General features: G+C 34.2%; 2 protein-coding genes across 8 annotated transcripts; both read left to right on the top strand.

Moving 5' to 3' along the window:
* Positions 1-1038: 1038 nt before the first annotated feature.
* Positions 1039-21723, top strand: LOC117920972 (regulator of MON1-CCZ1 complex). Of its 7 annotated transcripts, none has more exons than XM_034838705.1 (17): positions 1039-1121; positions 1228-1289; positions 13198-13267; positions 13390-13514; positions 13959-14060; positions 14189-14284; positions 14382-14655; positions 14762-15021; positions 15737-15890; positions 16466-16575; positions 16660-16747; positions 18205-18540; positions 18630-18704; positions 18935-19551; positions 20106-20214; positions 20315-20494; positions 21166-21723. In XM_034838705.1, the coding sequence occupies exons 7-17, from the start codon at positions 14488-14490 to the stop codon at positions 21340-21342; spliced, it is 2274 nt and encodes a 757-aa protein (XP_034694596.1). In that variant the 5' UTR covers positions 1039-1121; positions 1228-1289; positions 13198-13267; positions 13390-13514; positions 13959-14060; positions 14189-14284; positions 14382-14487; the 3' UTR covers positions 21343-21723. The 7 variants fall into 7 exon arrangements, with proteins under 7 accessions (XP_034694596.1, XP_034694594.1, XP_034694598.1 ...); XM_034838702.1 differs by lacking the exons at positions 1039-1121; positions 1228-1289 and adding exons at positions 10820-10978; positions 11085-11146; XM_034838703.1 differs by lacking the exon at positions 13390-13514.
* Positions 1963-5984, top strand: LOC117920973 (probable terpene synthase 9). The gene is made up of 7 exons (XM_034838708.1): positions 1963-3275; positions 3351-3603; positions 3695-4067; positions 4154-4372; positions 4492-4630; positions 5147-5395; positions 5496-5984. Exons 1-7 carry the CDS (start codon positions 3042-3044, stop codon positions 5835-5837), a joined length of 1809 nt encoding a protein of 602 aa, XP_034694599.1. The 5' UTR covers positions 1963-3041; the 3' UTR covers positions 5838-5984.
* Positions 21724-27731: the final 6008 nt, after the last annotated feature.

Genomic DNA, 27731 nt, shown 5'->3' with positions numbered 1-27731 from the left:
ATATCTTGTTTTTACACATTGAGTTTAAAATTTGATATGAAAAAATTTAAACAATATTGTCAAATTATTTTAAAATAGAAAACTAGTGTACTTAAAAGAACATTGAAAAACTTTCAAAGGAAGATCATTTAAAGTCTATTTAATAATAATTCTAATAAGTGTTTTTAATCTTTTTAACATTTGAAAAAAATATTTCTTTCGAGTTTTAAAAAGACTATAAACACTCCCTAAAATTGCTATCAAACATATTTTTAGAGTGCATTTGACAGTATTTTTACTCGAAATATTTTTAATAAAATTATTTTTAGGAAAACCATCTATCAAGTATTTCTATTGGAATGAAGTAGTATTCAATCATATGTTATTGCTACCAAATATGTCAAGCCAATTAAATCAGAGTCTAAGATAGGCAGCTATCGGGCTGGGTCAAGGTGTGGCCCATTGTCCTTGGTCCCTTATGTGAGCTCCTATACGCTGGATCTTGGTCCAAACCAACTCATTGATCTAAGTAGTTGGGCCCGGCTGACCCATTTCGTGGTTATATTTTCTCCTAGGAGTGAAATTAATATTATCTTGTAAATAATGACTTCGGAAATTTTCATATTTTATTAATTTCTAACATATTAAAACTCTAAATTCTTTAGAAATTGTCTGTAATTTCTTAAATTTTTTATATATTTTTTAAAATTTCCTTTTGTTCTTATGTTAAGATAAATATTGTATTCATGGTGTATATGGTAAGAAAACCCAATTTTTTTGCATTCCTTTGATGGACTTGTATGCTGGGCCCACTATTGATGACGGGTTGGACCTTTTGGTTTTTCACAAGCCCAATAATAAAATATTCATTTGATTGCGTTCGATTTAGATTTTTGAAGTTGATCAGTTTGTCGGTATTTTATATATATATATCTGGCTACCTGCGACCGCACCCTATTTGTCTGAGATGGGCTACACTTGAGGTGGGTGAAAGCGTGACCTAAAACGGCGTCGTAGCGACGTCGCTGATGTGTGTATATATATAATCATGACTGTTAGGTGGCAGTTTGTTAGTCTATTGCGAATCAACAAATCCTGATTTTCTCTTCGTGCGACGATTTCTGAAGTGATCACATTTATAGGTATTTTCTTTCACTTTCTCTCGTTTTCTTGCCTTTTCTTTCCTTACTTAATGCGATTCTCGTTATCGTTCAATCTTTCTTGTTGATGAATACTCCAATTTTGCAGTTAGCGTTTCTTTCTCTCACTTTCTCTTCCTGCTACGATTTCATAAATGATCACGCTTCTAGGTATTTTCTTTCACTTTCTCTCGTTTCCTTGCCTTTTCTTTTCTTTTCTTTCTTAATACGTTTCTCGTTTTCGTTCAATCTTTCTTGTATTTCTTTTTCTGTTGGTCGTGGAGAAAAATGGGGAAAGAAATGAACACTAAATTTCGAAGGGCATATTTATTTTGTATTTTGGATTAGGGAAACCAAAGATCTCCACTGAAATGCTGTGAGATTTTTTGTTTCTTGGAAATCAAAATATCATAGGTCGTGGGATTCTAGATTTTCTTTCTGTCTTTTCTTTTGGTTTTTTTCTTGGCTTTTCCCCTACTTCTCAGCAGCCCTAAAGGAGGGTAAATAGAACAAAGAAAAGAAAGTGCGGTGGTTGGATTAATGTATTGGTTGAAGCGTTGATCATATTTGTTTTGGAAAATCAAGACAACTCTCTTTGGGATTTGGTTTCTTTATTGGAAGGAATTTGTTTGATAAAATTTTTGAAAATAAATTTTGAATATTAATTTTTAAAATAATTTCTTTATTATTTTTACCAAATTGAAATTTATTTTTAAAACGATTTTATACTTCAAATAATAAATACAAAATACAAAAATAAATAAAAACGAAAAAAGTTTTTATATTGTTTCAAAAAAATAAATTTTGAAAGCAAAATCTTTAAAAAAAACTATATTTTAAAAAATATTTTTCAAAATTAAATAATAATAATGAGACAGGCCCTATTTCTTTCATGTTTTTTGCCGTTGTTGTTCATTGGTACTTGTCACAGAGAGGAAATGGGATTAAGTCCCTTGCCCTTCAAAAGTGGGTCATGGTACTTCCCTATTATAGCACAGTGTTCCTTGGCATTATCAATGTGGTCCCTCCTTGCCCTTCAACAGTGTGTCATGGTACTTCCCTATTATAGCACAGTGTTCCTTGGCATTATCAATGTGGTCCCTCCAATCATAGCACAATGTCTTTTTATCTTGTTTTGCACCACTTCCTTCACACATAAACTTCTTTGACTTTTTCTTCCGATGTGTCGTATTGTAGGCCCCTTGATGGGAACTTGCTTATATTATCGACCTCTCTCTCCGTATTTTCCACAGACACAAGCCTATATTTATGGGTTCTTTTTCTTGTAATGGAATTTTTATGTTTGGAGAGATTTTCCCTCTTTCCAAACATGCTCTAGAAAGTTTGCAGATCCTCCGCCATTGCTATGCAAGCCATTCAGGGTTGGTGGGGTCCTTGATTAATTTTTGGTTGAGCACCATCATTGCTGTTTTCTTTTTTGAGGCATTGTTGAGATTTCTAATATAACCCCCATTTCAAGCCTCTGATCGGAAATTCTAACCAACTTATACACTATGATTGCATTTTTTTAACAAACCCTAGCAAGATGATTGAAAATTTTGAGATCTTGTTATTTATAGAAAAGGTTTTTTTTTTTAATTATAAAATGAATATTTTACTTGAAAAGAAAGAAAAAAAAATCATAAAAGTTAATAAATAAGGCACTAATCGGATGGGCCAAGGTTTGGTTCATTATGATTCACAGTTGGACATTGGTTCATGGCCCATTATGTCAGGCCCATAAGTTTGATGTAGGTCCCAAATCGTGCGGCATTCTGAGTAGTTGGGCCGCCCTGGCTCATCACTGGGTATGTTTTCTTGTGGATGGTATATATATATATGTGTGGGATGTGTTTGAGCTTGAACATTCAAATCAACTACCTCTCTTCGCTTTAGGATTGAAAATTAGCTTAGGTCTCTGCAATGGAACTAACCCTCAAATCCCTCTCACCCTTGGCCTATGGTGCCCTCAATTGTCGTAAAAATTTTGCCATGGCATCCCCAAGAATGAGAATCAAGCAAGGGAGATCAGAATTGCCCAACCTCACAATCACTTCGAAGATTGATGAGTTGCAAGTGACCGAAAGGCGATCGGCTAATTACCATCCTAGCATTTGGGACCCCAAATTTATTGAGTCCTTAAGCACTCCCTATACGGTAAGTGTAACATATGTATGCATATATGTACATAATAAACCAGGTTTGCTTATGAACTATTGAATTGTTTTGCAGAATGAGGGCTATTCCAACCGATTAGATGACTTGAAGGAAGAAGCTAAAAGGGTAATTAAGGACGCTAGAGACACTTCCTCCCGATTAGAGCTCATTGATTCGATGCAACGGTTGGGAGTGGCTTACCATTTGGAGGAGGAGATCAAAGAGGCTATTGATCTTGTTCATTTGGATGATACCACTACCGATGATCTTTCCACAACTGCACTCCGATTTAGACTTCTACGACAACACGGCTATCCAGTTAGCTCAGGTTTGTTCTTTTAGCAGATGTGTTTGATAATGTTTTAATGGTCAGAAGCAAGTTCCTGAACAATTTGGCCTCTTGGTGACTACGAAAGCAGAGGTGTTTGATCAATTCAGAAGTAAAGATGGGAGATTCATGGATGGCATCAGCCAGGATATTGCTGGGCTTTTGAGTTTGTATGAAGCTTCCCATCTTGGAGTAGAGGGAGAAGATGACTTGGAAGAAGCCAGGAGGTTCAGTACTATACATTTGAAGTCACTGGTTGGGAAGTTGGAGAGTGATTTAGCTGACCAAGTGCAGCAGTCCCTGGAAGTTCCCTTACACTGGAGAATGCCAAGGCTAGAAGCCCGAAACTTCATCGATATCTACCAAAGGCGCAATACGAAGAACTCAGCTCTCCTTGAGCTGGCCAAGCTGGACTACAATCTAGTGCAATCATCATATCAGACGGAGTTGAAGGAGCTAACAAGGTAAAACTGTACCAATTAAAACCCCAGTTGTTTCATGGCAGCAGGTTGACATGTCATATTAACATGTTTGAGACTTGATTCATTAGGTGGTGGACGGACTTGGGATTTAAGGAGAAGCTAAGTTTTTCTCGGGATCGATTGATGGAGAACTATTTGTGGTCAATGGGGATCGCTCCTGAGCCCCACTTCTCCAAATGCAGGATAGGACTCACCAAATTCATATGCATATTAACAGCCATAGATGACATGTATGACATATATGGATCACCGGATGAGCTTCGACGTTTTACAGATGCTGTGAATCGGTATGAAATATATAACATGATTTTAATACAAGCTGCTAATCTTTTTCATATCTTGTTTTGTCTTTCACTTAGATGTCAATTGCCTTGAACAATTTTTTTCCTTTCTTTGTTGTGAGTAGATGGGATACTGAGGCACTGGTGGACCTTCCAGATTACATGAAGATATGTTACTTGGCAATGTTCAACTTTGCTAATGAAATGGCCTATGATGGATTAAGAGATCACGACCTATATATTTTACCCTATCTTAAAAGTCAGGTAAGCTAGCATTTTGGATACTCTTAGGTTATGTTTGGTTCCGGAAAATACTAAAGAAAGAAGAAAAATGTAAAGGAAAATTATTTTTTCATATTTGGTTGTTTTATGAAAAATATCAAAGAAAATCAAATATAATTAAAACTAATTAAAAACTTATGTATTTTTAAATTATTTAATACTTATATTGATAAGTTAAAATAAAGAAAATGAGTTTGAAGTAACAAAAAAAAATAATTTATAAACTTTTAATCTTTTTTTTTTCTTTACTTTTTTTTTCCTTCTACTTTTCAGTTGTATTTTCTTTCCCTTGCATTTTCTTTTAAATTTTCTTGAACCAGATAGAAAAATGAACATGTGTGGTCATACCCTACCTAAACCAATTTTCCACATGACGAGATAGAATTTTGTCTCCTACGTCCTCCTTTTCCTTTTTCTTCTAATTTACATGATTCAAACGAATCTTAAATATTTAATCCTTATTTTCCACTAACGTTGGCTAATTGATGTTTACTGCAGTGGCTAAATCTCTGTACATCCTACTCAATGGAAGCTCAATGGTTTTACAATGGGTATAAGCCAAGCATCGATGAATACTTAAGCAATGCCTGGACTTCCGTAGGGGGTCCTGCAGCCATGGTCCATGCCTATTTTCTAATGGGTTGTGCCACCAAGGGAAACTTGAACAATTGTTTAGACAATGCCTCTAATCTACTTTATTGGTCATCTCTTATTACTCGACTTAGCGATGATTTGGGAACTTCTTCGGTATATTTACTAAACCTATTCTATTAAACTAAATTATTTTATTTTTTAGATACAATTGAACTATATTGTGAATCTAACACTTTTCATGTTCTCATCTTAGGCCGAGATTGCGAGAGGCGATGTGGCAAAATCTATCCAATGTTACATGATTGAAGAATATATATCCGAAGAACAAGCTCGAGATCAAGTAGAGAAGCTTATACGTTACTCATGGAAAAAGTTGAATGAAGCAAGTACTGATAGCTCTCTCCCAAAGTCCTTAATAAATTCATCATTGAACATGGCGCGATCAGCTCAATGTATTTTTCAGTTTGGAGATGGTATCGGTACATCAGTTGGGGTGACCAAAGATCGATTGACATCATTCATCATTAAGCCAATATTGATGGAACCGAGCACTAAACCCTATCTTGATGGCATGAAGATGAGCAACAGAAGATGATTCATTGTAATCGGAAGGGATTGCAAAATCTATTGTCAATTAATTTTACCTTTACACGAGGTTATGAAGTATGGATTTATAAATTCAAGAAGGGTCATGAAGTATATGAAAGAAACAATTTATGTAAATTTATGTTGGAATTTTTTACCTTTTAACCTTCATAAACATAAATCACAAATATTAATTTCATTAGGGAAGGCTAAAATAAAATTCTAATAATATTCACAAATTACACAAAATATAATATTATGGTAATTATAGTGGGTTTTTATTTTTTATTTTTTATTTTTTATTTAAAAATAATAATTAGATAAATATCTAATTAGAAATGGAATTATTAAAAAAAAAAAACACACACAGTTGTTGATCCACGTAGTTGCCAAATGGATGGACATACGATCTCAACCAATATAAATCCCTGTCCGGACACACCCTCCGATGATTTTGTCAGCCATGGAAAGAGAAGGCTTTTTGGTTTACCATGATGCCACGCGGTGTCAGGAACATCCTCATATCGTTCCGTCTTTTCACTCTGTCATCAGGGATGGGTCCCTACAACAGTGTTGTTTTAGTTTGTGACTATTTTCCACCTTATTTCTTTTCTAACCTAAATGGGCCCGTAAGCTATACAACAAGAATTGCTATCCTCCTATGGCATTTGTCCATCACTCCCAGCTAAGGATTAGGCCCAACCCCCGTTTTGCAGGACGCACAAGAGGCTCAGGATTAGGCCTAGGCCCCACTTTGAAAACCGGACCGCTTGTCAAACCGTGGGACGGGCCTCAGACCGCCTAAACCGTGTGAACGGTTCAACTCTCCTTGGTTTTGCCAAAATAGGCCTCACCTTCCTGTGCAATGAATTTTGCACTTTATCTCATGGACCACAATGCCCTCGCCCTATCACGGATGAGAGATGTTTATAAAATCTTTTATGTCTCCTCTGTTTTCCAATGTGGGACTAATGTTAGTAGCTGATTTAAATGAAAAATCAGCTTTTAAACTGCAAGGGGTTTGAACCATGGACATTACGCTTAAGGAAGAGTAGTGCATCGCTTCACTGTTTTCTATTTTCTGTAAAATATATCAAAAATAATTTACATATCTTATTTCATTAATAACAGTATATATATAAGATTTTTCTTTTATTTTCAATATAATTTCATATTTAAATATTATACAAAAAAATTTAAAATATTAATACATTTATATAAAAAAAACAAATAATATTATAAATATTATAATTTTTTAATTATAAATATTTATATTTAATTTTTAAAAATTAATTTTAATTTTAATAAAATATAAATTATATATTTTATGACGTTATCGATTCAATCACGATTGAACCGTGAATCAATAACTTTTTCGATTCAATGACTGATTCGGTTCTAAAAACATTGGTAACTTAACACAAATACGATTTATTTATTATAAAAATGATATGATATGATCAATTTAATTCATTTAATAAATGAATTAAGTTAGATTGTGTATTTATTAAATAGATAAAACGATATAACCCGTTTAACCCATTTGATATATGAGTTGAATTTGAGGTGTATAAAATAACACATATAACGAATTAACATGATTCAAACTTGTTAAACCTATTAACACAATTCTAACCTATTAAACCTATGAACTTGAGTCCAACCCATTAAATCTATCAACACAATTCTAAAATGTATAATCTATTTAAAATTTAAAATGTATAAATATATTATTTATAATATTTTTTAGTTTTTTTAATTTTAAATTTTAATTATCTATATTAATAATATGAAAATTAAATTAAAATTTTAAACTCAATTACCCTTATTCATTATTTTCATTCAATACTTTAATTATAAAATATTTTTAATCTTTATAATAAAATATATATAAAGAAATTTAGTGTATTTAATTTTTTAAACTATATGATATTTATAATTAAAAATTATTTTTAAATTTTAAATATATAAAGTTAAATAAATTTATATAAGTTAAATGATCATAATTGGATTAAATCATACAAGGGTCATTAATAAATTTAATCATCAATGGATCAATTTGACACGACTAAGTGAATGAGCTAGATATGTTTGATAATCAAATATGTATATGATTTGTTTATATATTAAACAGGTTATATGAGTTGATACAAGTATAATACAAATATAATTATAATTAATCTAAATTGACTAAAAATTATATCGCTATTTAATTTTGTTATCATTTTGTGTCAAAATTGGCCACCCTTAACCTTTATTTTCATTATTTATGGTTCATTTAGTCTTATTTTGATATTCTTTATTTCTTTTATGCACAAAAATAATAATAATAATGGGCATGTGTCATGGACCATTGGGCGTATGGTAGCAAAGGGGCACACCCCATAATCAATTCACTTGACATTCATTCTATTTAACTTTTCCTTTTGACACTTCAGTCCAAGAACTAATTACCCTTTTCTTGTGCAAACTGGTGGAGAGCGACATCTGCAACATGATTTTTTTGCAATGGCGGAAAGCCATCAATTGGTTATCTTGTTTTGCACCACTTCCTCCACACATAAACTTCTTTGACTTTTCTTCCGATGTGTCGTATTGTAGGCCCCTTGATGGGAACTTGCTTATATTATCGACCTCTCTCTCCGTATTTTCCACAGACACAAGCCTATATTTATGGGTTCTTTTTCTTGTAATGGAATTTTTATGTTTGGAGAGATTTTCCCTCTTTCCAAACATGCTCTAGAAAGTTTGCAGATCCTCCGCCATTGTTGTAGCTATGCAAGCCATTCAGGGTTGGTGGGGTCCTTGATTAATTTTTGGTTGAGCAGTTCCATCATTGCTGTTTTCTTTTTTGAGGCATTGTTGAGATTTCTAAGATAACCCCCATTTCAAGCCTCTGATCGGAAATTCTAACCAACTTATAAACTATGATTGCATTTTTTTAACAAACCCTAGCAAGATGATTGAAAATTTTGAGATCTTGTTATTTATAGAAAAAGGTTTTTTTTAAATTTTATATATATATATATATAATTATAAAATTAATATTTTACTAGAAAAGAAAAAAAATCATAAAAGTTAATAAATAAGGCACTAATTGGATGGGCCAAGGTTTGGCTCATTATGATTCACAGTTGGACACTGGTTCATGGCCTGTTATTGTTGAGGTCTAGCGTCCCTGTGAGCCACGTAGCTGCTGAATGGACGTACGATCCCAACCAATACTGAGTTCTGGTTCAGTAATACCTGCAAAAGATGTCCGGACAGGGTGTCCGGACACACCCTCCGATGATTTTGTCAGCCATGTATCTAGAGAGATTTAACAGTTGACCTTTTACTAGGTATAGCAAGCTTACCTTCTTCCTTGTGTGAATGTTCATATATATAGTGACAGAAGCTCTGTCTCCTTCTTTAATGATGAGGAGACTTCTTGGTTCGTCATGATGCCTCTAAGTGGTGGCAGGGTCATCATCACCCTACAGGCGGTTGTCAGAGATCTTTGGAGGTGACTTGGCTGTCACAGATCGTGGGAGGTGACTTGCCATCATTCCTATCCTTTCGTTCTGCAGGCGGCGGAATGTGGGCTGTGGCAAGCTGTTGGAATGACGTAGCAAGACTTGCTTACTTTGGTCAACGATCCGGACAACAATATATCCGGATAGGATATGACGGTTGTCTAGATGTAATATGACGGTCGTCCGGATGTGGTGTTTGTGAGTGCCGTGTGCTTCTCCTTGAGGGAGTCCGGATCCACGTGTCCTCTTGAGGGAATCCGGATGGAGTTGATTCGGATAGAAATGCGTGCCACGTGTCATCAGTGGGAGGGGTCCCTACAGTTATGTCAGACCCATAAGTTTGATGTAGGTCCCAAATCGTGCGGCGATCCGAGTAGTTGGGCCGCCCTGGCCCATCACTAGGTATGTTTTCTTGTGGGTGTAACATTTTTTTTTGTCAATTAACCAAATAATGATATGTTTTAAAGGGTTTTTTTTAATAATAAAAATTCTAAAATAATTTTGGAAATCATATTTGATATCTTGTTTTTACACATTGAGTTTAAAATTTGATATGAAAAAATTTAAACAATATTGTCAAATTATTTTAAAATAGAAAACTAATGTACTTAAAAGAACATTAAAAAACTTTCAAAGGAAGATCATTTAAAGTCTGTTTAGTAATAATTCTAATAAGCATTTTTAATCTTTTTAACATTTGAAAGAAATATTTCTTTTGAGTTTTAAAAAGACTATAAACATCCCTTAAAATTGCTGTCAAACATATTTTTAGAGTGCATTTGATAGTATTTTTACTCGAAATATTTTTAATAAAATTATTTTTAGGAAAACCATCTATCAAGTATTTCTATTGGAATGAAGTACTATTCAATCATATGTTTTTGCTACCAAATATGTCAAGACAATTAAATCAGAGTCTAAGATAGGCAGCTATCGGGCTGGGTCAAGGTGTGGCCCATTGTCTTTGGTCCCTTATGTGAGCTCCTATACGCTGGATCTTGGTCCAAACCAACTCATTGATCTAAGTAGTTGGGCCGGGCTGGCCCATTTCGTGGTTATGTTTTCTCCTAGGCGTGAAATTAATATTATCTTGTAAATAATGACTTCGGAAATTTCCATATTTTATTAATTTCTAATATATTAAAACTCTAAAATCCTTAGAAATTGTCTGTAATTTCTTAAATTTTTTATATATTTTTTAATTTTCCTTTTGTTCTTATGTTAAGAGAAATATTGTATTCATGGTGTATATGGTAAGAAAACCCAATTTTTTTTGCATTCCTTTGATGGACTTATATGCTGGGCCCACTATTGATGACGGGTTGGACCTTTTGGTTTTTCACAAGCCCAATAATCAAATATTCATTTGATTGCGTTCGATTTAGATTTTTGAAGTTGATCAGTTTGTCGGTATTTTATATATATATCTGGCTACCTGCGACCGCACCCTATTTGTCTGAGATGGGTTACACTAGAGGTGGGTGAAAGTGCGTGACGTAAAACGGCGTCGTAGCGACGTCGCTGATGTATGTATATATAATCACGACTGTTAGGTGGCAGTTTGTTAGTCTATTGCGAATCAACAAATCCTGATTTTCTCTGCGTGCGACGATTTCTGAAGTGATCACATTTATAGGTATTTTCTTTCACTTTCTCTCGTTTTCTTGCCTTTTCTTTCCTTACTTAATGCGATTCTGGTTCTCGTTCAATCTTTCTTGTTGATGAATACTCCAATTTTGCAGTTAGCGTTTCTTTCTCTCACTTTCTCTTCCTGCTACGATTTCATAAATGATCGCGCTTCTAGGTATTTGCTTTCACTTTCTCTCGTTTCCTTGCCTTTTCTTTTCTTTCTTAATACGTTTCTCGTTTTCGTTCAATCTTTTTTGTATTTCTTTTTCTGTTGGTTGTGGAGAAAAATCGGGAAAGAAATGAACACTAAATTTTGAAGGGCATATTTATTTTGTATTTTGGATTAGGGAAACCAAAGATCGCCACTGAAATGCTGTGAGAGTTTTTGTTTCTTGGAAATCAAAATATCATAGGTCGTGGGATTCTAGATTTTCTTTCTGTCTTTTCTTTTGGTTTTTTTCTTGGCCCTATTTCTCAGCAGCCCTCAAGGAGGGTAATAGAACAAAGAAAAGAAAGTGCGGTGGTTGGATTAATGTATTGGTTGAAGCGTTGATCATATTTATTTTGGAAAATCAAGACAACTCTCTTTGGGATTTGGTTTCTTTATTGGAAGGAAACGCGGCTGTTTTACCCTTTATTTTTGGGAACTGACAAAACAATTCAGGAATCAGTTGATATATGTTGCATCAGGTGATTCATTTCTCAATTGCAATTTTATTCAAGTGAGCATTGTTTTGTAGTCATTGCCTCACAAGCTATAACAAGTGCAGCCAACTTGAATCTAGTCACTTTTTCTTATAGTTGCAGTTAATAGTATTCAATGATCAAATGATCTCTTTGAGTCTAGGTAGATGGTCCATTGTGATTGCCATTGGTCATTTTTGGAATTTGGATATCTAGTTGATATGCATGGCATAGTTGTTAAAGACACACGTAAAGCGCTTCTAGGCATGAGGATCAACCACTCCCTAGTTATAACGCCTTGCTTGCCAAGATGTGCGCCTTGTTGGATAGATGTATCCCATTTATTTTATTTTTCCTTTTTTAACACTTTTATTCTTAAAATTTGTAATTGTATATTGAAATTTATATAATTTTATTCCTTTTTTGTTGAATGTTTCTTTTAAATGTTTGAAATCTTAAGCTTTTTGTTGCTTGGATTAGAATTTGGATCATATTTTATGGATCATATTTCAGGCGTGTGCCTTGTATTGCACCTTACGCCTAGGCCATAGGAGATTTTTGTGCCTTAAGTGTGCCTTGCACCTTTTAAAACTATGATTCATGGAATTTGGTAGTTTGAACTCCTTTTCTTATTTGGAAACTCCCTCATTATGAGTACTATGACCCTCCTATCAGGAACAGGGATAGAAAAAAAAAACCATATTGTGACCCCATTAGATGGGTTTTGGGAAAATCTTTTAAAGTTTGAAATGGGCACTCGGTCAGGGTTGCAGTTATGGTCTACTTCTGCTCTCATTTCCAAATGTCCTCATATTTGAAATTTGTAATAGCTCATGATTCCAATTGATTCTTGATGCTTACATGCAAAATTTGTTTATGTGGAAGGTAGCATGACCAACTAGATGAGGTCAATTGTTTGCCATCATGATAAACCAAAGGAAAACTTGTCTTTGTAATCTTTACAAGCATTTTATTTTTTGGATGGAAAGACTACAAAATATAGTATCTGTGAATTCTATTGAGAGATAAATCATAATAATCTTCAAATTCAAACTTTGTAACAACTCTAGGAAAATAGACTCTATTGCAAATATTTTTTTTTCGCTAAACAATATGCTATTCTACTTGTTTTCCTATAAATATGATGACAATTGTGAATATTTAGATCATGAGTTAGCTTCCAAATATCCTCAATTAATAACATAATAGTACTAGGAATGTTACTCTTTTTATTATAACAATCTATCAGTATTTTTGAATTGCTTTCAATCTCTGGGCTCAAAAACCCATTGTTTTTTGGGGTTGGCATGTAATCTCTTGAAGTCATACATTTTGCAATAATCATTGATGCATTACTTATATGCCTACTCACGGTCATTTTTATAATTTCATTAGAGTCCCTAATAACTCATCCTAAACCTTTACGAGCATGTTGAGCCATCATAAATATTAATATTACTTGCCCATTTTGCCCATGAAATTTCTAAGTAGATGGTGTATTGTTAATAATCTTGTGCTGGTTATTTGATTCTTCATTCTCAGTGACAGGAATATGAAAGAAAAGAACACTACTTCCACACTCAAGCGCATTTTAGTCAATTGTGCATCTCAGGTTTGTTGAACTTTAATTTAGTGATTTTGGAAACATTACTGTTTCTTTTGTAATTTCAGACACTTGAAGTTCTTCATTGACACCTATATAATGCTTCAGTTATTTTTCTACATTTCAAATAGTTGGAAAAAGGCCCCAATCAACATAGCCTCAGTATTCCCAAGGACTGAAATCAACAATTAGCATTTGCATATCAGCTGTAATGGCAGTATATGCTAGTAGTAATTATCTGACGGTTGTCCTAAGGGTAAACATAAATTTCTATGTGAAATTTTCTGCACTTAAAAGAATTATACTATTTCTGTTTATTTCTAAATTGGAGACATAAAAAACTGGAATACAAGAAGAAAAGTGTGTGTGGAATTCCCTAAGAAAAAACTACCATGCGATTATAATACAGGGAAAATGGATGATTCTTTTTATGTGCATTTGATTTTTGGGTGTGGCAAGTAAGGTTGGAAAATTTTAGTTCTCACAACGTTGCACCTTCACTGAAGGTTAACTATGACATTCTGTTGACAAAATAAAATTGGAGAATATGAAGCAACATTAGCTAAATTACTAAATAGGACTTTTTTAGTTGATTTATGGTTGGTTTCTGGGTTCTTACTTCTTATTAAAATTACCTATCATGAGCTGGTGATTTAAATTGGCCCGGCATTCTATTTTAATTATAGCTTCACTGATACAGGCAAAAGACTATGGTAGTTGTGTTGCAGCTAAGGTTCCAGAAGTTGAACGTGATATGTGTTTGAAAGAATTTCTTGCATTGAAGAATTGCATGCAGAATGTGGTATTGTTTACTATAACTGATAAGAGATATGTGGTAGTCTGTGATGTGATGGGAATAACTTATTCTTGATATTTGTTTCTTTGTATAAGATATTTAACTATAGTTGTGTTCTTCCTTTTGATTAATAGCTCAGAGCAAAGGTTTAAGCTTGTAATCATCCTTCATCAAGTTATAGCTGGTGTGTACTGAAGCAGCAAATGCTTTATGGCTCGGAGAGAATAGTTGTAAGCGTGCAGTGAAAAGTTTTTCTTTACCTTTGTCTCCTTAAGCTCTCCTACATTATTGCTATTCTGCTAATTTGATAATTATTTATTCTTGCAGTGTTTTCTAAGACTATGAACTTAGTTCAGGATCACCTGCCATAGGATTTCTTTATACATTCTGCTAAATTATAGTCTTAAGGTGGAAGAACGGGGAACTTCGAAGCATGTTTGGGAAAGCATCAAGTTCACAGCTTAGTGTTACTTTGGGTGGATCTGGTGCCCTATCTCATGTTTATATTCAACATCCACCTCTAAGATGCAGCATTCCTGGATCAAAAGGTTTATTTTATGATGATGGAAATAAGCTAATTCTTTCCCCAACTTCTGATCAGGTAATGTGATGGGTGAGAAATTGAATTGTCTTGTATTTCAAGTGCCAGTAATTTCAGTGTTTTTATTCCTTCTGAGCTAAATGGGATGCAATCTTTCTGTTGATAGGTTTTTTCATGGAAAACTGTTCCCTTTGCTTCTCATGTTGCTCCTACTTCTGATTCAATAAGCGAAGGGCCAGTGTTATCTATTCGATATTCTTTAGATTCAAAATTGTTGGCAATTCAAAGATCAAATCATGAAATTCAGTTTTGGAATAGAGAAACAGGGGAGACTTTTAGTCAGAGATGCAGATCAGAGACTGAGAGTATACTTGGATTTTTTTGGACAGACTGTCCAAAGTGTGATATTGTATTTGTAAAGACCAGGTATGTAGTAGAAAAGTTCAACATCTACTCCATTTGGATATCAGAGAATGAATTATACTATTTTGGATTTATTGAATGTCCATGCATTTATTGTGAATTTTGTCTGCTTGTGAGATGTAATTAGTGGGATAAAGGAGTTATTGATGTTTACATATGATAGGCAGTGCTGATTGGCCCTGTTTCTCAATTCATGTGCTTAGTAATTTTAGTTGGGAAAAGGATTTATTAATATAATTAGTTGGAGTGCCTTTTGTTTGTCTTCTTGGTTTGAAGGGATTGACTGGGAGTAGGGAGGTTTGATTTGACTACATGTAAACACCCTATCAAGAAATATATCTTTCATTTGGACATAAAATTGGTTATGGTGGTTTTAGCTACTGTGCAGACTCTTTACCTTTATTCCCTCCAGCTTTGTTATGAGTTTACTGAGACTGGTCGGGAGCCACCAGTATATAGAGCCCATTCCATGTTTGTTTGTTGCCTAACAAAAACAAAAAAGAGTCCATTCCATGCCAGAACACTTCAAGGTGCTGTTCCTGGTTTGCCTGTTAATTGGACCATTCACATCCAATATAACTTTAGTAAGGTCTCATGGTGGAGGCATCATCCTGGTTATATGCATATTTGCATAAATTATTTTGTAAGTTTGATATTGTATTGGGCTCTTTGTTCAATAGTATTTGGAAATTTCCATCCTGATGGAGTTTAATCACAGTGGGATGGACTTGTTCTCCTATGATTCTGAAACAAAATCACTCCATTTGGTGGAGACAAAGAAAATGAATGTGAGCTGGTATGTCTACACACATGAAAGCCGCTTGATTCTTCTTGCTTCAGGAATGCAGTGCAAGAGTTTCACAGGATTTCAGGTATATATGCTAGTTTCAGTTGTAGCTAAAACTTGTTTGAATCCCTTTTTATCTATGCTTTGTTTGGAATCTTCAATAAAAATTGGTTTTCCAATGCTCACATTTTGTGTTGTTTCTATACAGTGTGATACAAATTTGGATGTATGAGTTGTTCAATTGCTATTTTCCTGCTTGGTTCATGTTGCTAGTGGAAAATTTTGTGAGGAAAAACGGAAGTAAATAGTTTAGATAGGGCTTTTCTTCTGCTTTCACTATCTTGACAGTTGCAGTTCATCTAGTTTTTAATAGAGGAAGAAAGACTTTGAGCAGTTATTCTTGACCTGCCATTTTTGGTCAAATGCAAGATCCAATAGAACCGTTGCCCCATCTATGCTTTCAGTTGGTGCAGGGTCATGTATGTATGTGATCTTATGACTGAGCACCTTAGTGTTTATACCCCCTTCCCTGAAAAACATTCCTTAGAAATCACAGTTGGAATATAATGTTTGATTCCTTGATAAAGAATGCATCCATGTGGCTACTGATTACAGCTTCCTGTATTGTTAGTTTGATAAATTGCTATTCCTTCTGGTCAGCTCTCTTCTGCAGGAATTATTCGCTTGCCAAAGTTTGAGATGGCAATGGCCAAATCAGAAGCAAACAATAAGCCTGTCCTAGCTGCTGAAGATGTCCATATCATCACTGTGTAGGTTTCTTTGTTGGGTTTCTTCTAATAAACTTAAGTTTTTTGCAAAATGTAACTCAAATTCTCTTCTTAATATATCCACAGCTATGGGAGGATATACTGCTTGCAAGTTGATAGGGTCGCTATGCTCCTCCACTCATATAGGTTTTACCGTGATGCTGTTGTACAACAGGTAAAAATTCTTGCCCAGATTCTGTCCTTTATTTTGTTCCACTTCAAGGTAATTCTTTGGAATTTGTTGGAGTGGTGGTAGATTTAGTTGAAAGTAATCTACTCATTTTATCATGATTCATGTAGGTGAACATTGCATCCAGTTGACACTTGACTATGTTTAATAAATGGCCTACCTCTTTTATGAATCATAAGTTTCAAAACTAGGTTAGTTAACTTATCACAACCAGCAAACATGTGTAGCTACTGTGTTATGGATCTTGTCCAATAAAATAAAACAGAAGGTCGCCTAGCGACCTGATGCTTGGAAGTCACAGATCCAAGTAATGGGTGGATAGTTATTAGCCAATTGCATTATATATTATTTAGGAAGCAGTTTGCTTCTTGAAAATTAAAAAAAAAAAAACTTTCTAGGCAAAAAAGTATGCATTTAAAGAATTTGCTTATATAAAAGGTATGCATTTAATGCATCAACTTCAAAGGTTGATCTATACGGTCTTGCTACTGGAAAAAATGCAAGAGTGGCAAATGTGTGGGCCTTTGAGGGGATTTAGGGTCATTAAAGCCCTTGTTTCTGGAGGCCATTCCTATAGTGAAAACTAGAGGTGGTGGTTTGTCTTCTGGAGTGTATTCATTGTGTGAGTTCATCAGAGATTGGAAAGGATGAAGGCTGTGGGGTTGGTCTACAATTTTTTGTGCTCTAGGTGGTTGGTTCAGTTTCCTGCCAAAGACATTTGGGTACGCATGCTCCTTTGAGGCTTGTTTTTCTCTTGGAAAGCCATTCGGAAGGAGATTCTAATTGTAGACCAACTTATATGTAGGGATGTTCTGTGATAAACAGATGTAGCCTTTCTTAAAATGGTGAGGAGACAGCAAATCATATACCTTATTCTCTATCCTGGTTTGAGCGATCGAGGATCTTCTGTTGGATTGGTGTGCTTATGGTTGGGATGAGCAGTGGAGGAAGGTGTGGCGAATTACTCTTGCTTGCTTGTTTTAGTGTCACTAGAGGAGCTTTTTGTCTTTGTTTTAAATGAGGAGCTTTTTGATCAGATATTGAAGGAGCTTTCTTTTTATTATTATTTGCCACTTACATACTTTCCTTTTCTCTCTAGCAATTGCTGCAAGTATTCCTACCAGCAACTTGAATCTCATGAAAGGCTATTTTATGTTTGTCTCAACCACAGTTTTTTTCCTCTTATGATTGAGCTAAGATTAGCTCACATTTTGTTTTTCATAGGAAATTAAATCTCCCTACATGTATTTGTGTGTACTTACAGTTCTGTCACTGTAACAAAATCTCATGCTGAGTGAAATATTTTTAGTTAGTTTACTGGTGTAATTTAGCTTGCATGTGCACGTGTTCAGATTTGATGGACCTAAGGCAATCGTAACAATTTCCCACTATTTCCTATGTTGTACAGAATTTATTTTCTAAATAATCATTTCCATTTTCAGGGTTCTTTGCCAATTTATTCAAACAAGATTGCCATCAGTGTGGTTGATAATGTACTACTTGTTCATCAAGTGGATGCAAAGGTTGTTATACTATATGACATATTTGCTGATTCTCGAGCACCCATATCTGCTCCACTTCCTCTCCTGTTGAGGGGTTTCCCAAGAGCCAGTAGTTCATCCTCTAGAACTGGTAACAAAGATACTGACGGTTCAGAGGCAAATGATATAAGTGATCATGAAACAATCATATATGGAGACAACTGGATCTTTCTTGTTCCCGACCTTATATGTGATGTTGCTAAGAGATTGTTGTGGAAGATCCATTTGGATTTAGAGGCAAGTTTTGTTGGTGGTGTGCATCATTACTAAGATATAATATTATGTTATTCTTGCCATAAATGTCTCTTTTTTTTTTCCCACTGTAGGCTATTTCTGCTAGTAGCTCTGAAGTGCCATCAGTACTAGAATTTTTGCAGCGACGGAAGTTGGAAGCTAATAAGGTAAGAGCATTCTCTTGAATTTTGATATGAACAGTACCTGGTTTGCTTTAGAGGGCATATGTAGACCAAATGGAAATCAGGATTCCAAATGCACACCATTAATGTAGAACCAATGAAAATGGGTTGTTACTGAAAAAAAGTGGAATGATGTCAATTTCTTGGAATCTTGAAAAAAGATCAATTACATTTGATGAACTGGGCAATTTACATATATTATATTTTTGTTTCAGGCCAAACAATTGTGCTTGGCAATTGTACGCACTGTTATTCTAGAACGCAGACCTGTGTCCATGGTTACTAGGGCAATAGATGTCTTGGTTACTTCTTACTCGAATTCAATTAAAACCGGCAGCTATTTTAAGGGAATTAAAGCTGAGAAACCTCCAACTTCTGATGTATCTAATGTGAATCCTTCTACATCTGTTGTTGATGAATCGATCAGAAGGGAAGATGCACTTGGAAAATCTATCAAACATGGATCCGCCAGCAGGGTGGAAAATGAATCCATCAATAGATCGCCAGCTTTTTCAGTTTCGGACTCTGAGGAGAATGTTAGTTTTGAAAACTCAAATCATCTCCGTTCTTTGGGTGCTAAAGCAGACAGGGAGAACTTTAAGGTGGCTGAAAGTTCTCAATCTGAAGTTCAGAAATTATCTTTACAATCCCAACTTCTTGGACCTAGTAACAGCCCATTGAATGCTAACAATTCTGAGAATCTGGAGTCTCAGGTGACCTCAGCCGCAATTTCTCCTGATGAAATGTACAGCTGTGTGTTTGCTTCTGTCGAGGAAGAGATGGCAGGAGACCCTGCTTACTTTGTTACTATTGTTATTGAGTTCCTCCGGAGGTATGCTATTTATAATGAATTTAAATATGATGAGGTACACTGTATGAATTGGCTTCTTCACTCAATGCATTTACACAGTCCAAAATTTAACACACAAAAAGTTTGTAAGATGCCCTTTTTTTAAAATAAAATAAAATAAAATGATGAGAAATCCACCATGACTGCAAGGCATTTATCTCAACTGTCAGCAAAGCAAACCCCAGTGATATAGTTCCCCAAAGGGCACTATTGCTGAGCTACTCTCTGGAGAGGACAAAAAGTTAGTAAATCTTGCTATTTAGTTATTGGGGTTTGCAATTTTCTCTACTGTGATGGCTGCTGTATGACTCAAAATTAGCACATCTCCCAGATGTCCAAGTTCAAATCCAAGCAACAATAAACCCAACAATAATTTAAGTTGCCAACTTTAGTATAAAATTAAACCTCTACAATTATTTAAGTTGTTTTATCATTGAAAATGTGGAAATATGAATAGGAGCCTTGACTGGGTTTAGAAATAATGAAGCTTGCATTTGTAGTGCCATGACTTGTGTTTTGTTTCTATTGTGTTGCAGTGCTAATGTAGAAAGAATTAAAGTACATCCAAATATCTATGTGTTGACTGTACAACTACTGGCTCGGCATGAACGATATGCAGAACTTGGGTTGTTCATCATCAACAAGGTTGAAACCTTTGTCTGAATGTATAAACTCTGAAAGTAATGAATAGGTTTTCTGTTCTTATATTTGATGAATTTTAAGATTAACAGCAATTCCGTTGCAGATTCTTGAACCCTCAAAAGAAGTAGCATTGCAACTCTTAGAGTCAGGTCGTCAGAATATCCAGACAAGGAAGCTTGGTTTGGATATGCTAAGACAGTTATCTTTACACCATGACTATGTTCTGTTACTAGTGCAAGATGGATATTATCTGGAAGCTCTACGTTATGCCCGGAAGAATAAGGTGATTCTTATTGGGAAAAAAATTAATATATAATCATCTAGAACTCTTTTCTTTCATTGTTTGCCTATTATCTTATCCCTCATGCCTCTGGATTGCTGTGTAATGGTGGGGTACATATCTATTTCATCAGCCTTCGTTTGTCTTTTTTCTTGTATAGTTTAATATAGACCAGTTGACTAACTCCTACCTGGGCTCCATATGACCAGCCGATTTACTGTATCTAGGGACCAATGCAGGATGCTGTTTCTAAGAAGCAGCTTTGATATTTTTGCCTACTTTCCATTATGCCTGGGTGTAATGTAATACTGGCTTTTAGTTGACAATTTTAAGATTCATCCTTATAAAATCATGATTAGCTGTTATCTGGCTATCACAACTCGCTTTTATCCGGGCTAAGGGCTGAATGTGCAAAGAGATGGTATATTAAGCACAACACAGGAAGACCTGTTTACTGTTGATTTCTCTTCTGTTTAAATTGGCCAATTGCTGGTGTGGAATAGGAAAGACGATGCTTTTTTGAAGATAAAATCCTGTTGTTCTTCCAGATGAGGAAAATTGGCTTTCTTGTTTCCCTTGATCAAAATGTTGAGACAAATTTTACATTTAGTTGTTGGTCGGTCTGAATGATCGTTATTTTAATATCATCTAACAATAGTAGCATGAATTTTCAGGTGACTACTGTCCGGCCTTCATTGTTTCTTGAAGCAGCATTTGCATCCACAGATCCACAACATCTAGCTGCAGTTCTGAGATTCTTTTCGGATTTTATTCCTGGCTTCAAAAACACTGCAGACCACAATGCATATTGTCGAATCCTCAGTGAAATGAATTCATCCATTACTGCTTAGTTTAACGCTTGGAATTCCACATCTTGATTGTTGAAGTTCTATCTGCAAGGAATTCCAAGAACTTTTTCTTGAAGTTCTCATGTGCTGTAAGGTTATGAAAGACACCCTACTTAATTTCCAAAATAAGAAATTTAAAACCATTGAATGTTAAAGGGAATAAATAGCGAAGCAGTCTTTTCTGGTCCCACAGGAAGAGGAGAAAGGAAAGCAGTGGTGCAGGGTATTGGGTTTTTAGGGATCCGGGGTTGGGTGTGAATGGTAGAGGCTTTTTGTTGTTTTTGTTTTATTTGTTGAGTTATTTTTGTCATCTGGTTATTACTAACTCATCATGTAATATAGCATTTTCTATATTTACACCTTTTTTTCTGCTGGTCTGGACAAGCTTTCTTTCTTAAATTCTGATTTTATGTAGATGGAATGTCTGTAACGGCATGCGATATTGCATTGTACTATTGGACAGTGCCCCTCCTTTGTGAACTTTGGTGTTGTGCTACTCCTTTTCCAAGTTTGTTCATGTTGGAGAAGTGCTTCTCTTCCTTCCTGGGATGTTTCATGTCTTGGATCTGAAGGATTGCTAACGGCGAGGCTGATTTTCCTGCGTGAGATTCTGTCAACTAGAAGTCTTGGTAATGGCCTGCATGAGAGGGCTAATAGAAATCATTCCTGCCTATGCGTTCAGAGATAATATAGAAAAGGGGCACATTTTAAGCACTAGTAATTAATGTAAAACCCTATAGCTTTCCTCATCTATATAGTAACAATAATAAATGAGTCATTATTGTTGGTGTCTTGAGTTCGCACATTTCCTTGTTGGTCTTTTAACAAGTGCCATAAACATGGGTACGATTCTGACCATGTGCGTCCTTCTATCTTTCGCATTGAGGCAGTGCCACGTCTTTATTTTAGGTGAGGCAACGCCACACCTTAGTGATGCCCAGTCCTTAGGTGGTGGATGATGTTGAAACTCTTGGAATGTCTACGAAAAGATAGATCCCGATGAAGCTTGTCTGGTCCCGTGGAGGAATTTGATCCATTTCCCGTGTGACCAAGTGACCTCGAAATGAAGTATTTTCCTTTCTTGACTGAGGTAAGAAGGGTTTTCCCCACCTAGCCATGTAGTATTTTTCACACCAAGCAAGGCAAAGCCGAGATTCTTGGTTAAGTTAATTAATATGTTTACCTTAGTTATGACTTATGACTTGCGAGGAGTTTATGTTCAACATTTGCTTGAGGCACCGCAATGGTGGACTCTATCCTCCCATTATTGGGTACTTTGTGATTAATTTGAGGAACTTTTTTTGCGGTTACTATTGAGGCATCATGGATTCAGAATAGATCAAACATGGGTTTAGGCCATTTGATTGAGAAAGGGGTCCCACCAACATTGAAACAGTTGGCAACTATAGTGTTACCTACGTCCTTTTTAGACACGGTTAGCAACTACAGTAAGAATCCGCTTGATAGTGATTTTAGGAAATGTTTCTAAATTTTATCATTAAAGTGTTGAAAAGATTAGAAGCGTTTTCTAAAACCACTGTTAAACACATTATAAGATTTACATGAAGAAACTATCAAAATGCCATCAAGCTTGAGAGGTCCACCATTGGTTGGTGTGCGGCCACCAACTAGCATGTTCCTCGGGGCTTTTTATATGAAGAACCTGATAGGTCACCTTTGGAAACAATAACCTCAAAGCTCCCAAGCCCCAGCCTCAGAATTTGGGTTTCCTGTCAGAGCCTTGACCCTTTCAGACTAATTTCTTACCCTCCAACCCCTTCTTGTCTCTTACTCCACTCTCTCTTCAAATCTAAGACAAGTACAATCAACACTCGGTTAACTTATTTAAAGAACTTCATGTAAATAATTATAATCTTGGAATAATTGTCTCATCCAAATGTTGGAGACAACCGTTGAAGCCAACTGCATGATGTAATCAGTTCGTGTAGAAACTTCAAACTTTCTTTTTTAATCATACTGTGATCTTTAGGTTAGTTCTTATGAGATTAGGTTGAATTGGTGTGCATTTTTTTTTTGTTCACAGGATAAAGCGAAGTGGTTATTATTGCCTTGTGTATGATGTTGTTTGCACACATCAAACACGCCAGCATATAGGTGCACTCACAAAATATTTTCAGCTATACCTATCATTGCTAATGTCCAATACTTACAATGGTACTACTTCAGAAAAGTTAGATTCTTTTACTTCGATATCATTTTTGCTTAAATTAGTCGTACCAGTCCATTACTCTCCAGCCTTTTAGACCATTATTTTAAGAGCTCTCTTTCTCATAATGGGGATGAAGCAGCTACTTGCTTGAGTGATCTCAACAAATTCCATGATGATCTTGGCCACCAGCAGTGTGATTGGGCTTAAAATATCTTCTTCTGATGACCAAGGTCAACCTCATTATTCAATATAATATCTTTATAGGTAACCATTCTGCATCAACTATTCATCATACTTTTCTTCCTCCTCTTATTTCTCTTGGACTGGCCCCTCTACTACACTACTTTTTCTATTCCATCATGTCTTTTTGCCATTTTTCTATACACAGGTCGTATTCTTCGGTTGTTGCAGTAAATATTTGTGGGATCTTTTGGTAGTAGTTGGAATCAGCAATATTGCTTGCTAATCTTGGCATATTCTCTTTCATATTTCTTTAGGTGGGAGTATCATAAATTTGAACTCCTACTAGCTCGTTACTATTAAAGTTTCTTTTATTCTTCTAGTGATGTATCGAGTTCACTATCATGCATAAATCATAATCTTACAAATGCAGCTCTGGTTGGTCAGATGGAATAGGCTGTTGATACAGACCATTCAGTGGGGTTATTTTTAAGTGGTAGGTGGTATTGTACCCATACACATGGACATGCTATTATTCATCTTCATATAAATATTATTACCAGAATATGATTTATGATGACTGATGTAGCCACCTAACAATATGTTTAGTGTATTGGTTTGTTCATAAAAATGGTTTGGTGAAGCTTACTGCCATTGGATTAAAAACAAAGTTCATTATTTTGGAAATTAGTGGAGCATCCTCGCTTCCTGATTTGGCTCATTTTTGGGTTTTTGTTTTATAAATTATTTTTGGTTTATATGCCTTCTACAGAATACAGATGAGTTGTCTTTTCTCCAAAGTGTTGTGAGATATCACAATAGTTGACGGTTGGATGTATTTTCTGATTTGCATGTTTTCTGTTTTTATTTTTAAAAACAGAAATTTGGAATTCTTGTAGAACCTCATGGGCTGATTTGTTTTTTCCTCTATAAACGCTAGGGAAGTGGGTGGTATTTTAGTGGCAATTTTGTGTCGGGATGTGTGGATCATTCAATATCTGGTGGTTATATTTCCAAGCTTATAAACTATCTTTCAAAACTCATGTGTGGCTAGTTTTGGTGACTATTTAAATTTTAGCTTTATATTCGCTACTATATTCCCACTTTCAAGAATTGGGACCCATGAGTAGGTTACAAATCTTTATCGACATGTGTTGGTATTCGAAAACAATTTCTGTTATTCAAAATAAAAAAATCAAGAAAATATGTTTGATGGGTAAAAATATTGTTTTTTATTTTTTATTATTAAGAATAAAAAAAATATTTTTTAAATATTTAATTATTTATACTTATTTTTAAGTATTATTTTATAAAATAATGAGATAAATATGTAAAATAATTAAAAATAAAATATTAAATATGAAAATTAATTTTAAAACATATTTAAAATTATATTAAAAAATTGGTTAAAAATAGTTCATATTTTCAATATAATGACTCTTTTAACCGTATAAATATTGTGTAATGTATGATATAAAAAACATTATTTTATGTATACACAACATCCTCGTTGTGTCTTATGAAATTATAGGGTTAAACAGATAAACATCCCTTATGAGATCAAACAAACCTTCATATCTGAGTCGATGATCAAATCTAATACCATTTGTAATGACTCGGTTCTAAGCGTATAAATATTAAAGAATTCTCACAGCTTTAAAATATGTCTATATGATTAAAAAAAGTCTTTATATATATAGTATTAGAAATTTTCTCTATTATTTGATATGAGATATCACATTTATTTTACAAAATATTACATAACAATTATCAAATAAGTCCTATATATATCTCAAAGTGCTACTATTTTTTTTTTTCCTTTTATTTGGATCATGTATGTCATAGAAAAAAACAATTAAGTTTAAATTTATATTTTTTCCCATTTTTGTTTTTGTATTTCCCTTAATTCCTCAAAAAGTCCATGATGGTTATTAGTCTAGAGAATGAAATAAAAATCATGAGTCCGGGATTTTATTCTTATGTTTTAAGTGTGAAATAATTAAAATCAATTTTACCACAATCGAAATAAGTGGTAAAATGTTTTAAAATTAATCTTGATAGATGAAATTCAAGATTTTATTTGCAATTAATTTTTAAAAGTTATTATCTTTTTAAAATAAGTTTCAAATATATATATTTTTATTTAAAAACCAAAGCCTGAAATAAAAAATAAAATAAAATTGTACTTTATTTTCTACTTATCCTCTGTTTGGGTGTTGGGAAAGTGGAGGAAAAGGAGTGGGGAAATGCGTCATGAAAATGCCTGTCTGCAGGGTTTCACATTGCGAAGGGCGTACACGGGACACGCCCACATTGGATTCTGAACGATAGAAAAAAAACAAACGGGGAAAAGCAGTTGGAAAGACAAAAGGAATCCTTTAGTCGAATGAGTGGCTGGTAGACAGCCTTTTCTCCTACAGTGGGAGTAGACAAAAACCCTGCACTAGAATAAGGAAAAATAAACAAAAATTGAAACAATAAAAGAATACAAAAGAAAAATATTGCTTTGGGGACCAGTAGTTGCATGGATCTTTCGTGGTGCCATGGTCATGTTCCTTTTGTGTTGACCTTGGCCCATTCCTCAAGTTGGTCTCAACAAATTCTGCGTGACTACCTTTTCATTTATTTATTACGTTTTATTTTACAATTATTTTTCATAATCCAATGACCTCAATCAAAACAACTGTTACACGATAAAAAAAAAATGAATACATAAATTTACATGAAAAATCACAAATAAATGAGAAAAAAAATATACTATATAAAAAAATTGGTATATGAGAAAATATATGAGAGTAACTACAACGACAATATATTTATTATAATTATAAAACTATATATTATATATATATAGGTTCCTGCATAAGGGCTCTGCCCCACACCCTTAACGGGATCAGGGGTATGGGATCGAGTTTATTGACATAATCCCTTTGCTATCATCACATACTCTTAAAAAAATCTTAAAATTATATATGTTGCATCACGAGTTTTTTAGATTGAATTAAATATAATTTGGATTACTAAAGTATACCAGCAACAAATAAAATGTATGCATGTATTTAAAATGCAAGAGATGTAACATGCAAAAGATTTGAATATTGGCATTGATAATGGTCCTGTTTTGGAATTGGGACAGGTAGAAATTTATGGAAGAATTGAAGGAGAGTTCAAAAAGCGAAAAGAGGGGGAAGGGTCCACCATTAAAGTTTAGGAGGAGGAGAAGCCCACCACCACATTGAGTGGTAAATGCTTAAAGGTTGGGTGAGAATTAAGTGCTCTACAATTTGCTCGAGTGCATATGGATAAACTTGTCATGTCTAATAAACAAGTCGACTCAAATGCCAGTTGCCCATGGTTACTCGCTTTATACGACCATCATGTTTGTCAATTCTTGGTTAAATTGGTAGTTGCCAGGCTTTTTGATTCTTTTTTTATCCATAAAGGGCGAATCAAAGGTGGTTGGTGGTGGACCTCCTCACGCCACCCATGAAACGTAATTTTTTACTTTTAAAAATGTTTTTTTACTCTCTCTCTCTCTCTCTCTCTAAATAAAAAATAACTTTAAAATAATTAATTATTCTTAAATCAATATTTTATTTTAAAATTTTATTCTCATTTGTCTTATTTATTTTCTCACATTCACTTTTTCATTTTACCATCTTATTTTCATTTACCTTATTTATTTTCATAATTTCCTTCATTATTTCATAATTTTTATTATTAATTTAATGATTTATAATAAATTTTAAGTTAATAATTTAATTTAAAATCAATTTAAATCATTAATTAATAAATATTAAATTTTACCAAATATTTCATAATATTTTCTTTTAAAATATTTTATTTAGACAAAAGTCCATGCAAATAAAAACGTGGTCGATGAAAATGAAATATTCTCTAATTTACTCATTTTAGTGTCTCTCCAATTAATCCATGCAAGTTATATCCATTTCTATTGAAACAAAGATGATATGCTCCAGTGAAAAGTCGCCACTTCTCTATTGACCTCTCTGAATTAATAATTGAATCAACAAATAATTAT

Source organism: Vitis riparia, chromosome 8 (genome assembly GCF_004353265.1).
Source record: "Vitis riparia cultivar Riparia Gloire de Montpellier isolate 1030 chromosome 8, EGFV_Vit.rip_1.0, whole genome shotgun sequence".
NCBI lineage: Eukaryota > Viridiplantae > Streptophyta > Magnoliopsida > Vitales > Vitaceae > Vitis > Vitis riparia.
The sequence above is the reverse complement of the archived record's forward strand: the minus strand, read 5'-3'. Positions and strand labels throughout refer to the sequence as shown.